At 36.0% G+C, this 14,997-nt stretch overlaps 1 protein-coding gene and 1 long non-coding RNA gene across 2 annotated transcripts; one reads left to right on the top strand and one right to left on the bottom strand.

Annotated features, from left to right (window-relative positions):
• Nucleotides 1-695: 695 nt before the first annotated feature.
• Nucleotides 696-13,301, bottom strand: LOC140881495 (myosin-12). Its single transcript, XM_073286855.1, has 40 exons — nt 13,132-13,301; nt 12,906-13,034; nt 12,215-12,358; nt 11,966-12,111; nt 11,727-11,883; nt 11,594-11,652; nt 11,316-11,475; nt 11,087-11,236; nt 10,792-10,928; nt 10,565-10,711; nt 9,929-10,030; nt 9,797-9,854; nt 9,598-9,699; nt 9,460-9,497; nt 8,990-9,116; nt 8,744-8,914; nt 8,519-8,650; nt 8,309-8,415; nt 8,102-8,162; nt 7,842-8,019; nt 7,430-7,635; nt 6,868-6,987; nt 6,651-6,749; nt 5,957-6,172; nt 5,069-5,208; nt 4,886-4,987; nt 3,798-3,909; nt 3,645-3,731; nt 3,484-3,543; nt 3,228-3,398; nt 2,924-3,079; nt 2,639-2,845; nt 2,409-2,558; nt 2,245-2,315; nt 2,041-2,140; nt 1,905-1,961; nt 1,767-1,823; nt 1,470-1,550; nt 916-998; nt 696-831 (listed from the first exon to the last, which is right to left on the bottom strand). The coding sequence occupies exons 1-40, from the start codon at nt 13,132-13,134 to the stop codon at nt 708-710; spliced, it is 4,707 nt and encodes a 1,568-aa protein (XP_073142956.1). The 5' UTR covers nt 13,135-13,301; the 3' UTR covers nt 696-707.
• Nucleotides 698-2,839, top strand: LOC140881497 (uncharacterized). Its single transcript, XR_012149966.1, has 3 exons — nt 698-826; nt 2,549-2,630; nt 2,718-2,839. It is a non-coding gene; the product is annotated as an uncharacterized lncRNA (long non-coding RNA).
• Nucleotides 13,302-14,997: the final 1,696 nt, after the last annotated feature.

Raw genomic sequence — 14,997 nt, 5'->3', positions numbered from 1 at the left:
TTAGTGCGATTTACTTGAGTATTGAGATTTACTAATGTGATTTGCAAGCTAATACATTGCTTCGAGTTTTTATCCTATTCGTAGATTCATATGATGAAATATAAATTGAGATATGAAATTGGAAACCTTACATGAATCCCTTCAATTTCATAAGGATTTAATTTAAATCCCATCAAATTGCACCAATATATTATAGCAATTTCCAATTAATCACTTGACACCGTTCACTTGGCTATTTTATCAAATAATGTCTCAATCGTTTTTTTTTTTTTTTTTGAAAAATAATTATGTTTGGTTTGATTCTTGTCGCCTTTATGGGTTTATTTATTTATCTGAATTCGTACCGATTATGGTCTGTTTCAAAAGTTACATTGCTTCAATTGGGATGAGAAATTTCTATGAATAAAAGTGGGATAAGGCAAACGCACTCTACCTGTTTTGCTTTATGCTTGTATAGCAATTCTTCTCACAAAATGAAAGTTCCAACCTGATTTTTTTATTGTTATCTTGATCTCAATAAAGTTATTAAAACTTAGAAAAAGTGAAGAATTGTTGAAATGAATTAATAAGGATATACAGTTTCAAGACTCATCACTCACTCTCACTCTCTCAAAAAGAAACAAAATGGATATGCTTTCAAGCTGTTGCAAGTATAACTTGTTTTCGTTTTTGTATGGAATCAAAATTGGCTACCACAAAAAGACGTGTCATTCTGATGTCTGCAACAGGAAGTGGAAGTCTGATCTTTGTCGAAGGAGGGGCGGTGGCTCGACATCTTTTACATTGATGTCTTGGAAAGATTGCGATATCTCGTCTATTGAGAATGGTATGCTGTCATTTGGAAAAAAAATTTAGTCATTGCATATGTCTTGTCTACATGTTGTTTTTATATATAGGAGTATTAAGTTTGGTTACCTGGAATCCACATCAAGCAAAAAAGTATTGTTCGGTGTATTAATCGAGTCTTCCACTGTCAGTTCCTTCAGCTTCGCAATCACCTGAAATTCAAATTTTGGTAGTAAATATTAGCAAGAGAGTTAAAATGTATGAAGTTGGTAACCTCTAGAAATTAGATTGTTTTCTCTTCTTTTGATTAAGGAGGTCTTATTAGACTTTAGATAACGGAGACAAAAGAACAGAAGTTCAATGGCGACTGATATATGGACTATACAGCAGTATGAAAACTGCCATGGAGTGACTTTACTAGTATTCGTGTTTGAAAAAAGATACATATTTCTGTTCTACCTTGTGTGAAAGAAAAAAATAATGTAATGCCTACGTAGTGCTACTCATGAGGGCTGAAAAATCGTGAAGGTTTGGCATTAAGGGGATGATACATTCACTGCTCTCTTTTGATGACGATACTATGTGCTGGTTTCGGTTAGAAAATAATCAAATAAATTGTTGTAAAGCTAAATCACAAAAGCTTCACATGATCATGCAACTGGGAACTCAAGGAGAGTCATTACCTCTGTAGACAATCCTTGGGTTGCGTACTTGTCATCCCAAAACATAGTTCCGATTCGATAGATTTGTGGCATGCTCAACACCTGGTGAAAAAAATGAAATGAAATGAGCATTCGAGTATATCCTCTTTAATTTGAAACATTAGAGTTTAGCACATATTCATGCTACGAAGTTTTCTATGAATGTATGGGTGACAGCTATCTGATCATATATTTTTCTCTGCACAAGGAAAGAAAATATATATATATATATATATATATATATATATATATAAAACTACATTATGAAGTCAGTTTTACCGGGCAAAGTTCATTTGTGATCTCATCGATAGACTTTTGAGTCTTCTGATGCAAGACCTGTGTAATTGAAGCAATTTTTTATGGTTAATGATTCTTTATAATCGGGTTACAAACCGAGCCACATTTATGCCACCTTACCAGAAAAGCTACAGCTTGCCTTATGTGCTGGAGTTCATCCCATGAGGATCCAGCAAACTGTGTCCCAGTAAAAAAGTAATGTTTACTAATTCAGTTTCTTGAACAAGTCCTCGCTATAATTTAAATGGTTGTTCACCTCATGACTTTCTTTCAAGCACCAATGCTCAAGTTCTTGTAAACCCGCTTTTACATATTCCCCATTACTGAACGAGCAGCATTCACGACGAAGCAGAAAACTGCGAAATGGGGTGTGATGATAGTTTTGACATTGATTTGTTTATTTAAAAACATTTAGGATTGATCTCTTCTTTGAGTCGGAATATTTGAAAGAAGTGCTCACCTGTTGAAAAGCTGAACATTTATGAATGAGAATACCTGGCTGAAAACTTTCCTTTTGAGTGTCGAAGAAACCTGAGAAAGATTTGTTAACATCAGAAACTCTCTTTGATTCATGCCCATCGCATAAAGGAAAGAATAGAATCTATCATAATTGATAATACTCACGTAGTTCTCAGACAACACTCCATTTGTTTGATCCAAGCAATGGACTATGTTTTGCCAATGTATGCTTGACCCTTGTTGTTTTGTTATGATTTGTGAGTGGATACCCTTGCATGCCCCTCTTACTGGTCTGATCCTTGCAGCTCTCGGTGCCTGTTTATGAGATACAATGGTAAAGATAATGGCTGGTGAAAGCTTTCAGATATCTCTTTCAGCAAGGATATTGTATGTACTTGTATGCACAGGTTAAGAAACAGACTGATCTCTTTTTTTAAACCATCACGAATAATCCCATATATTTTCTCTACACAGGCCGTTAGATGTTGCTTGAACAGTAAAGCTGGATATTTTGCCTCAATCCGTGATCTCACATTTGGATTTCCCTCCATCCCACTGTATCCACTTGAAATCCCTGTCATCATAGGCGATGCCCTAGGACCCTGACAAAGTAACCCAGACTCTTAAACTAAGCTCACAATTTTTTCACAGTGACTGATTTCAATTGGTCATAGTCCTACCTGTGCCATTCTACCAAAAAACGAAATGGGTGAGCTTCGGTTACGCTTGAAAGCCACTGCAGTTGTGTTGCTTGCCTTGATTGTTCTTTGCATGAGAAACAGAAGAGTTGAAGTTGTTGACAGCCAGTATGCAAGATCTTTTGTATTGTCCTCATTCTGCATAAAATACCGTTTGTTAATTTGTCCAATGTAACAATGGGTGTGAGCATTAAAGACCTGAGTCGACAATGATTTCATTTATACAGGTGGCTGTTTGCGCGCTCTCTCTCTGTCTCTCTTTTAACTAAAATAATTGTTTCATTACCTCAATTGAAGATTGGATTGCATGAATAATCCTATCGAATATATTTGTCTTGTCTGCTTCGAAGGATCTCCACTGAATGAGTGCTTTGTAAACGATACAAGCAGCAACTGGCCTGCCGTTATCAAAGCATTTATCCTCAAGAAGACATTTGATGATTGCACCATAGCTTTCCTGATCCATAGAGTGTAAAGGTTCAAAACAAAAGCAGCATTCATTATTCATACATGGTACTCTGGATGAATTTCACATGATATACCTGCTGTCTATCTGTCAAGGATCTTTGTTTCGTGAGGACTGAGAGAGGAAGTTGTGCATCCTGCACACGAATTTCCTTGTCAATCTAATTGTTTAGAACTATTGTCACTTATTTCTTTCCTTGTTATTTGTTCTGAAACTTTTATAGTCATATCAACTTACTTCAGTTTTGTGCATTTCTTCTTTGGCCATCTGTTTCTGCTCCATTATTTGAAGATTGTGGTTGCTATGATACCCATTATCCAAATTCTGTATTTTACAAGGGTATAACTTCACAGAATCATAGCTGCTAGTATTTGTAAAAACCTGATGTACCTTTTCTGATTGGATAACTTGAAGACTAGGACTTGCTATTTGCTCCACAACTACTTTTTGACTAAGGAGAAATGTATTCTCTGCCTCAAGATCTCTGATCTTGCTCTTCAATCTGAAAATTTCAAATTCTCAGATTTCTGCAGTTAACTACCTTCCACATCAATATGCCAAGTTTCCTCAGAGGTTGTTACTTCAGACTAGGGGTGCAAACGAACCGAATCGAGCCGAATAATGGTAAAATTTTAAGGCTCGAATTCGGCTCGATAAGAGTATATTCGAGTTCGAGCTCGATTCGAAGTTCGATAATTTCAAATATTTTGGCTCGAGCTCGGCTCGAAATGAAGTTCGAGTGCGAGTTCGGTTCGAAATATTCGAACCTATTCGTGAACTATTCGGATATTATGGTTCGAAAAGCTCGAAATGTTCGAAAAAGTTCGAAATGTATATATATTTATTATATAATTATATTATATTTAATTAAATATTAAGGCTCGCGAACTATTCGCGAACTATCGAACAGAGTAATTTCGGCTCGAGCTCGGCTCAAAAAAAGTTTGAACATGTTCGAATTCGGCTCGAGTTTGATAAGCTCGAATACGAATCAAATATTTATCGAGCGGGCTCGTAAAGTTCACGAACAGGTTCGGTTCGTTTGCACCCCTACTTCAGACCATTTAATTAAACTTTCATTACCAACCAAACACTATTTTGAATTGATATTATCTTCTTCTGCAATGGTTTTGCTTGATTCAACCTGCCAATAGTTACTCTTCTTTTCTTATATTTTCTAAGAATGATCTGTCACTTTGACGAGGCTCTGACTCATATAGCTAAGTAGCTTCTGATGTTAAAAGACTCCCTCTAGTGCACAGACCTTTGAATATAAAAATGATAAATTCACGAATATGCATTTGCTTCTAGGAAAAAACTGGTGTGCCTAAATTTAAATTTTGGCAACAATAATACAAACTTGAAGTTTTTAAAGTATCAAATTTGGCAGGAAAATTTTGTGTGTAGTTTTATCAAGGGTCTAGAATATGACTGGTTAAAATCTTAAAGCTGTAAATGTCATTCTTGTGTATCCTTACTCGTTCAATTCCTCTTTGGAATCTTCTTCAGCTGATGCAGCCAAAGCCTGCTGCCTTAGAACCCGATTCTCCGATTCAAGATTTGAAAGATTCACTTCTATTCTGAAATAACATAAAGTGGGTACAGTGAAAATAGATGGACAATTTTGGCATGCTAATGTATGAACAATTCAAATCAGGTACCTTTCTATTGTCTCTTGAAGTTGTAAGGCTCTCGTCTGCGCTTCTGTCGCTTCTTTAAATCTAGCATGACTTTCTTTTTCAACATTTGAGTAACTCTGCTGGAATTCGTCTACAAGTTTCTTTAAATCTTTGATCTCTTCCTGCACATGCAAACTTGAATTAGCTACTGTAAAATGAATATGGTTATGACCGACTTCAAATTTTGTGGTGCATTCAGAATTATTAAAGGGGCACGGTTTGGTGTGCTTATGCATATTGGAGCTGAGGTAAAAGACAAGACACACAATAATTTTATGATGTCAAATAGCTTCCAACATAAACCTTATAAACCAGTTGACAACAGTATATAAATATTCTTTAGTGTACAAGCAAAATTTATGATTATTATGCTACATTTCAACTTGAATTCACAATCTCTACATGTGAGTCACGTTTAAAGGATGTTCAAGTTTTATGGTGTTCCAATGCCCATGCTATGCTAAAAGGGTTGTGCCTTGACTTGTTGCTAGGTGCCTCGTAGTAGCTTCAGTCTCTGTGCCATGTGAGCTAGTATTTGGCTGTTTTGGTTTGTCTTGCCTGGGTTTTGCTATTTATTTTTCGTTCTCATTCTTGTGTTTGATAACTTTCACTTGCTTTGAGTTTGTTAATTTTTTTGCCATGTCCAATGTTTTATGTAATAAAGCTGTTCTTTGAGAGCTTTAGTGTTGCTCAAATTTTTGCTTATAGCACGGTGTGCATCACTGGGTTTAATCATGATTGTCTTTATAGGTATGCCCCCAAAACAAACAACACTGCTGATATTTCACGTTATGTATTTGACGATTCAGCATGAAAACTGAACTTTTGGCTTCCAGGAAAGTGTTATAGACTTTAATTTCTAGATGTTACCTCATGTTCATGGTTTTGGCTTGTCAATTGCTCCACCTTTGTGTTGTCCACAACTGGTACCTCTTTGATAACTGGTGGCGCTTGTTCGATGGCTATCTTAGCAGCTTCCTTTTCTTGGATTATGGCTGCCCGTGCTTCGTCGAGTTGTATTTGCATATCTAGTAATGCATTCTGCAGTCTTGCTATTTCTTGTCCCTTCGCTTCTTCCACATCCACCTGCAAGATAATGATTGACGTAAGAATTGTTAAGCTCTATGATATATATGTTGTTATACTCTTATATTCAACATTAAATAATGATTGACGTAAGAATTGACAACTTTAAGCTCTATGATATATATGTTGTTATACTCTTATATTCAACATTAAACTTTTATTTCTGATCACAAGTCATCAAAAGTTAAACATCTTCTGAATATATTTCATTATTTCTATAAAAACTTTGAAAGTCCACACAAGTTGATTATGCGCAGCGGTTGTTATCATATAAAGGTTCTCTGATGACAGAATAGTCTTTTGCAAAATTAAATGATCGGTGATTGCTTAATTTAGGGTTTAAATTAATATTGAAATTCTTATAAAAGTGACGGCCAACTACCATCTCAGTCCTAGATGCTATGGATGCTAAAACAACCTAATGAGGATGATATGCTGGATTTAAGTGTTATCTTCAATTCAAAAGCAATTAGTATACTCTTAAGTGCTTCTCAAAGTCTAATCTCCATGTTAACTCTTCGACACGCTTTTCCAGCCTGTCCTTCGCTTCCTTGAGTGCTCCTGTATCCCTTGCTTCCTGTGTTGGGACAATTGAATTATTAATAATTCATTACTTTCTGTCTACTTATTAACATCAGGAGTATAAAAGTAAATAGAGTAGATGAAGTATGCTTTTGTTTGGAAGACATACTAACCATTCTCAATTTTCGGAGAACCCTCCTAGCTAGCCTGGCTCGCCAGAGGCATTGAAGTGCAAGTGTAGATATTTTGATCCGATTATATCCAGAAAGGGCGTGGAATTTTCTCCATTGCGTCTTGGAAAAAACAAAGATAAAGTAATTATTAGTTTTAGTGTCAATTCAACTTCTATATTTGAGCGAGTAAGACTTAATACTATTGCTTAATGACTTGGACAATAACTCTGAAAAATGAAGTTAATCAGTTGGTCTATGTAATAACTTAGTGGATACTGATTTCCAATCTTACATCGTCCTACCTTTATAAATATACATATATATGCTGAAAGAGAGAGGATGTGTCCTATATCCATGTACATTGTGAAGTTAGTTTATAGTTAGAACCAGATTTGGGCACAAATTCTTAGAATTACCCATGTTCAATATCGGATATATCTTAGTTAACTCTCATGATATAAATTTGATCTCATGTCAGGTTTCATCAACAGTTTCCATGATGTGTACCAAATGAAATCTTTCCATTCATTTTGCACTGGATTCTGAAGTGCCAGTTAACTACCTGAATAATAGTTGCTGCTTTGTGCCGTTTTCTCCGTCTGTGCTCATTTTTTGCTGCCATTGCTTGTAAGCCAGTTTGAATAACTATTGCTGCTTCCTGTAATTTGGTGTAACATCTTCTTGCTGTATGGCCACGTGTGTGTTTCTGTATCCGAATTGATGCGGCTTCTCTCCTCATGTGTTCGAAAAGTTTACGTGCAAGCCAACCTATGTGACAAGCATAGTGAAAAAGTTGTTTCAAATGCTGCTTCAATAATTTTTGAAAAATATTATATCTCACACTTTTCAGTGAATTGCAATATGCTTGTTTGTCCGAATGGCTGAAAGATAATATGCCTAGAATTCCTTGCGATGTCGTTGGGATATTTACCACATAATTTTAACTATTTAAGTTTAAAAAAAAACCGAGTTACCTCTCCAAAGTTTCTGAATTCGTAGGGTAGCCTTTCGTAGGATTATAAACTCTTTCCTGGTAAGATGTGTTCGGATTTGCCTCTGGATGCATTTTGCGGCACGAGCCAGAACTTCAGCTCTACGTGCATCTAATTCAGCCATCTGCCCTGCTCTAAGAAAGACCTTGGTTTTGCCAATCTGAAAATACTGGGTGTTAGCTATTCGAAATATTTAGAAACTCCAAAAGCAAAAAGCAAGCTCTTATATCTGGTTTCTATACCTGATAGCCTTTTAACCCCATTTTCTCACAGATAGTAATACTTGCTGTTTTCTCATCAGATCTGTACGGAAGTCACAAAAGATAGCATCAGACCAAGATTTTGATAGTATGTTCCTCCTAGTGGCCGAGAACTTCTGACTTTGTCAATGCTTTTATTTTCTTGAATGGAGAACAAAATGAATCTGTAATTATTATAATATTACATACCCATCGACAACATCTGGAGCAAGCATTCCAAAACGATCTACGAACTCATCAAATGTTCTTTTTGTTGGATATCCAGCACAGCTTATTCTTATAGCCTCCAGCACACCCTACCGCACATACAACAGATGTTGTGTAAATGGAAGATATAACTTAGAAAGCCAGGGCAGGTGTGCCGTGGAAGCAAAAAACTATTATGGTTGTTCAACTTACTCCACATCGTAACTGGTTTAAGACATTGAAATTCTCAAATATTCCAGGTTTCAAAACTGTATTGGGCTTTACACATCTGATGTAATGTGGCTCTGTTGTGCTCAAAGTTTCCATTAAAGCTTGTAATTGTTGCTGCAAATTCATATTTGCATGTCACAAATTGGGTTATTAGAATTGTGCAGTAATGTTTATCACTCAAAGTTACTACTTACTAGTTGTACTTGCCTTAAAACGAGCACCAATGGAGGAAAACTTGGATTGTTTAGATGTTTCCTCCGGTAATGGAGGAAAGAGATTTGCAACAAATGAGCACTTGGATTCAAGCAAAAGAGCTTGATGTTCTGCAACAACGTAGTCCTTATTTTTGTCTAGGAACTGATCTGCTTGATAGATAACCTGTTTGACCAGAATAGCATGATAAAAATGATTGGGCAATGATTTTTTTTATATTTCTTTGATAATTGTACGCACGTCACCGGCATAGTGATTTATGGTGAAATCAGTTCGGGCAAGTTTAGGCTTGCTAAAGCGTTTGTGTCCTTTGTAAGTCTGGTACATCTTTTGCGCAAAGGTCTCATGAGTCGACTTTGGAAACATGCTGCAAAAGAGATGAGGCAGGCTCAGCTATATATGCCCTTTGGTGGTGTTCGATGTTCTGAAATGTTGTGACCATATTTGTATCGACGCATGTTTTTTTCCAAATATTGATGAGAATGAGAACCGAGATCAAACTTAATTATTTCTGGGAATTTCCTCGATATATCAACTCCAGAGGGCTACGACCTTTAACAATAGGTTGAAGGAGAGAGTGGGCATGATCTGTATGGTTCGCAAGGAAATTGACAAGGGAGGACATTGAACTAAAGAATGACTTTTTGGTGGAATACTTATTCAAAAATTAGGAAGGTGGTTTCATGATATTGCAAGCAGGAGTAACATACCAGGCTTCATCAAGAAGAGCAATTATTCCTCCAGGTTTCTGCAAGTGAATTTCTATGTTATTCTCAGGTAAATCTTCACTGTTGCCAAGATGTCACATGAGTTAACATAAACTGCATATGATGAGAATGTGGGCATACCTTTTCAATAAGATCCAAGACATCTTGATTATCTACAAATTCAACATAACTCCAGTCGATTTCATCCTTTGTATACTCTTCCTGCTCCATCTTGAATACATGCTGTAAATATACATTTAAATTGAATCAACATACCGGTCATGTACATGTGATTGCAAGTTTAGGTGGTTCTGAAAGTCATGCTGATTTTTATTATAACCTGATTGAAATGCTGTTGCAACTTTTCATTTGTTAGGTTTATACATAACTGCTCAAAACTGCAATGCATAGAATAAGTAAAAAATTAGTCTTGAGATGTAATTGTTACACCAAGTTAACTAGCACAGTATACCTGTTAACTTTGAAGCTTTCAAATCCATATATATCAAGGACTCCGATGATGCTCTTAGCATTAGGATCTTGACCAATTGAACTATTTATCTTGTCCACAATCCTGTCATAATTTTAGACAAGCAACACCATGATGATTATTCTTTTCACTCATTGGTGTTATCCTTTTATACTGAATAATCAGACTTGAAGCATGGAATAAGAATGCAGAAATCAATGTTTTCTAGGACAACGGCCCAGTGGGTATATTTGTTCGTTTTCCAAGACATAGACCTTGAGTTCGAGTCATTCCGGATGAGTAATTGCTACTTCATTCTAAAAGAAGTTTGGCCACAACAGTTTGTCTGAGCTATATCCAAAGTTAGATAAATGGCATCCCATTAATGAACATTTAATTGTGGTAAGTCATATCGAGTTTAAGTTAACTAAGGTTCCTTTTAATGTACAATTTCATTTGAATGTCAAGGTTCTGAATTCCTCTCGTTTTTTGCTGAGCGGTCTTTTATACCATGACATACTGGAATGATTCAAAGATGTTGGGGCTGTCTCTTTATGCATCGAGCTTGGGAAAATATTTAGAATATATTGTCTAATAAGTGTAATTTATGAATTGAAAAACAAGTGGTTTTCATGTTACCAATCAAATAATCTTGAATATATTGTCTTTGCAAAAGCATCCCGGCTTGTAACAGCTGCTTCTGGATCCAGAGGTTTTGTAATGCTTCCGTCTGGAGTTACAATCACACGCTTGCAGAGAGAGTCCTCCATTGCTTTTTCATCACACCTATTCAAACACATAGTGAACAAAAATATTCGAGAGAAATACTAGCTAAGAAGAGGAGTCGTATCGCTGGGAGTTCTGACATGAGTAGCTCAGCAGCCGTCTTAAGGTGATACCGTGCCTTATCATCTTTAATCTTAGAAGAGTCTGTTTCGTTCCCCTTTACAAATTCAACATTCCCCATATGCAGTATAGCAGCTACTATACGGAATATGGCTTCCTAGATAAAGAAAACACAACAAAAACAAAAAGAAAAATTTTGAAGAAAAAACAACAGCAATTGGAAGAATTGAAAAGCTGAGTTGGTTGATAGTATTTTTTTCACCTATAATTTATCAACTAGACTTTTCTATACATATCTGAATTCAGGTGGCACACCTGCTCATCCTGGTTGATTCCGACTACATCCATGGCATTTCTGGTTTCCAGGTATTCTCTGGCATCATCAACGTTTGCAACTTCGTAGCAATTACTTTGATTTAGATAGTGAAATGTTCTCGGATCTCCAAGTTTAAATTTCTTCACTTCCTGCAGTGATATGGTAGAACTTAGTTGGCTTCATATGAATGTATCCCAAGTTGATTCTTACTAGATCATTAGAGGTCACCTCTGGTGGTGCAGCACAAAGCATGTAAAAGCAATGATAATTCCTTTCTGGATCAGAGACTTGGCAAACACGTGATCTTTCAAGAAGATACGTTCGAACTGCAGCTCCTGAGATTTTTCCATGCTTATCGAATTGGATCTCTACAAATTTACCAAAACGACTGGTACAAAGACCCAGTCATGTAAAATTATTTTCAAGTCCAATTCATGAACTTGTGTCAACAGCCAAGAGACATTGTTACCACTTGAACTTGAAAAACTAGTAAGCTTTTTCTTTACCTGGAATTATTATTCTTTACAGTCTTTGAATTGCCAAATGCTTCCAGCACCGGGTTGGACTGAAGAGGTAGACGTTGAGTTTCGATGACAAGAAATACCTATACGGCTAAGAAATAGAGTTGTTTGTCCTCACCTCCAAAACCTGTTGTTCAACTGTTCTTCCTTCAGTACCAGATCTTCCGCCCATAAATGCAAGATATCTCATTAACATTTTCGTTGTCTCAGTTTTACCAGCTCCACTCTCGCCACTCACCAAGATAGATTGACTTCCATGTTCATTAATAATTGCCCTGAAGAATGAAGCTTAACTTGTCACTGAAGTGTCGTCGATAATTTTAATTTATTTGTGATTATTCTGTGCCAAAGATGAACCTGTAACAGGTATCTGCAACTGCAAAAAGATGCGGACTTAGCTCTCCAAAGGCGGCCCCTTTGTACTGCTCCATCATGTGGACATCATACAAATGTGGCAACCTCCGGAAAGGATTGACTGCTATTAAAATATTCCCAGTGTAAGTCTGGACACATTTCAGTAGTCATTAGCTTTATCTTTAATCAGAAATATCAATAGATTTGATTGTCATTTTGCATTATATTCTTCTGCGGATGTCTAAGACTTACATATATTTCATTGAGAGCGAAACGGGACGCAAGGTTATATAAGACTCCTGGCTCGTGGAGGTAAGCTAACTTGGTCATATCATCAACTCCAGCAGGGGGAGCTTCCATGTCTTTCGGGTATATGCTGGAAATAGCTGCCACTATCTGAAAATTGAAGTGGCTCAACTGTTTAATTTAGGTACTTTAGACGGATATGTCAAATATCGCTAAACGAGTTAGCATTTGATTCTGTTACAGATTATCCTTTATCCACCTTTTATTGATTTTGTTAATCTGTTTTGTGTTTTCCACTCATGCATGATTAAGTTCAGTTCTAGTATAAAACTTTCTTGAATACTATTCATTCATTCACAGAGTTTTCTAGTACATCTTCTTCTTCTTCCACAGAACCTGGTTAATATATCATCAGAGATCGTTAAGACTCTTGCAGTCTAATTAAAACTTCATATTTCATGTGACGATATAGTACCATGACCTCAGAGAAATTTATCGCACTCCAAACTGTAGGAGAACTGCTAAGGCTGTTATACTGTACCAAAAGATTCGCCGTCAGTTAGAAGGCTACAGCTTATGAACTCTTCGCGTTGTTACATATGCTTCTACCCGAGGCAATCACTTAATTGAATCATCAACTAGAACAGACTAGATAAAAAAAGAATGTAATTGAATGTGGATGTGAAATAAGACTTACAGTCTTCCCATTAGTAGCAACTATGACAACATCTGTTCCTTTGATCTCTACAACTTCTCCATCGATCCAGGCGGCTTCATTGTCCTCAGCCCAAACATGGGTTCCAACGATGATGTTTACGGGAGTTCCCTGGATCATTGCAGAAGTAGAAGTCATCATTTTTCATCAGTGATGAAGAAATTGAAAATTGTATATTAAACCAACAACATGATCAACCGAAACTCACCATTTTAATCAAGCTATATGATCATTGAGTGCAGAATAAGAAGATACTGATTGCTGTTTTTCGTCGTCTAGGCCGGAAGAGAGATTTTAAGAAATGTGATGGGTATGAGAATTGTAGAAATAAAAGGAATGTGTTTGATGGCATGCCAAAAGCAGAGGCGATTAAGTTGATGAAAGCACAAAAGCAAAAGGCAGGCAGGCAGGCAGCCACCCCTCCCCACCTTTTGTCAACTTCTCTTTTCTGAGTCCAAATAGGATGCCGACCTGGCAACCGAATAACCTCCACACCCCAAACCAGAAAAATAAATTAATAAACAAGTAACACTTCCGAGTATGGGTACATAATTTCAAATCTCTTGCTGTGTCTAATTTACTTTTTTTCTGATGTATCGGTTAGATCTTCGTCGTATGTTGAATTATTATGTTAGGCAAAGTTCATTTAGTATGTTGCATCGCGAATGATGTGATCTCCAATATAGTCCAAGAACATGTCTGTTTTTCGCAAATGGTTGAGACCATGGGCAGAGGGAGAATATGTTGAGGGGTTCAATTGAGTGATTGGCACACTTAACTTGCAAAAATGTAATTTTTTTGCCTATATGTTTTAAGCATACTTAACAACATTCTAGCTTTTGATAATTCTCGCTCCCTAGCTATCAGGTTCTATATCCTCATGTCTTCAAGATATCGGAACGACGAATGACATGTCATGATATGGAACTCTCTGGGATGTCTGTGAACACGAGATCCCTTGTCATGAAAGGCGATCACACATATGCGGCGCATGCATGAGACATCATCGGTAACTTTTTATGCGGATCAACATCGGAAAAGGCTTGTGTGCACTCCTGCACTCAGTCCAGCAATGATTTGCCAGTCGATACATAAATTGGTTGCATCATTGCAGGCAGCTAATGTGTGGTGGCCCTTTTGGGTTGCAGATTAAAAGTTCATGTGTGGCTAATCATGATGTTCATCCCAAGGCAACAGTAGGTAAGCAGTCCAGCCTCATAGTGTAATACAATATTATTATGGTTTAAAGTATTTCTCTTTTATATGCTTGGCCTCTTTACTTTTGCTTTATCTAATGGGATTGTGAGTTTAAAGATGCATTACCTGAAAATTACCACTATAAGCAATAGTATCCTATGATTTCAATCTCCATTTTCCCCTCTCTCGGATGATAAATAGCATTATTTTATCGATAAAAAATGATATAGAAAATACTCTAGAGATACTCAAGCAGATATAGGTAGTGTTCGTGAGAGTGCTTCCTATAAGCTCTCCCAAACACTACCATAGTATAGTACAACTAACTAAGTTATCATAGTAAACATAATATAGGAGAAGAGATCAATACAAACATTGAAAAACTTATTTGTATGTTATTTTTAAGTTTTAACAAACAAGATATTGATAGCTTTGATTGATTTGTGTTCTAATTAATTACATGAATACTATCTACAAAAACTCATATCTTATATATAAATTTTGACTTAAAAATTTGTTTTGATGAGGCATTTTACTTGAATAAAAAAGTATTATAAATTACTATATCTAGAAGATTTTTGGGCATTGTTTAGTTTAAGCAGTGGATTTTCATTTTGGTTGGTTGAACTTGTAATGAATGATTTATATTAATAAGATTACAAGCTTTCTTTGGAAAAAAAAGTTTAAAATATAGAAAAAACATAACTTTTTAATATTCTATATAGATTTCAATTAAAAAAAGGTCTAAAAGTTATTTATTTGTAATAAAACATTTAAACATAGATTCGCTTTCAAACTTATGAAATCGTTAGTATGTTATTATTCTCTATGAAAACATGTTATAGAGATACTAGTGAATATACACATTCATTTCACT

The sequence above is a fragment of the Henckelia pumila genome, chromosome 2, assembly GCF_033568475.1.
Source record: "Henckelia pumila isolate YLH828 chromosome 2, ASM3356847v2, whole genome shotgun sequence".
NCBI lineage: Eukaryota > Viridiplantae > Streptophyta > Magnoliopsida > Lamiales > Gesneriaceae > Henckelia > Henckelia pumila.
Note: the sequence above shows the minus strand (reverse complement) of the source record. Positions and strands in the feature narration are given on the sequence as shown.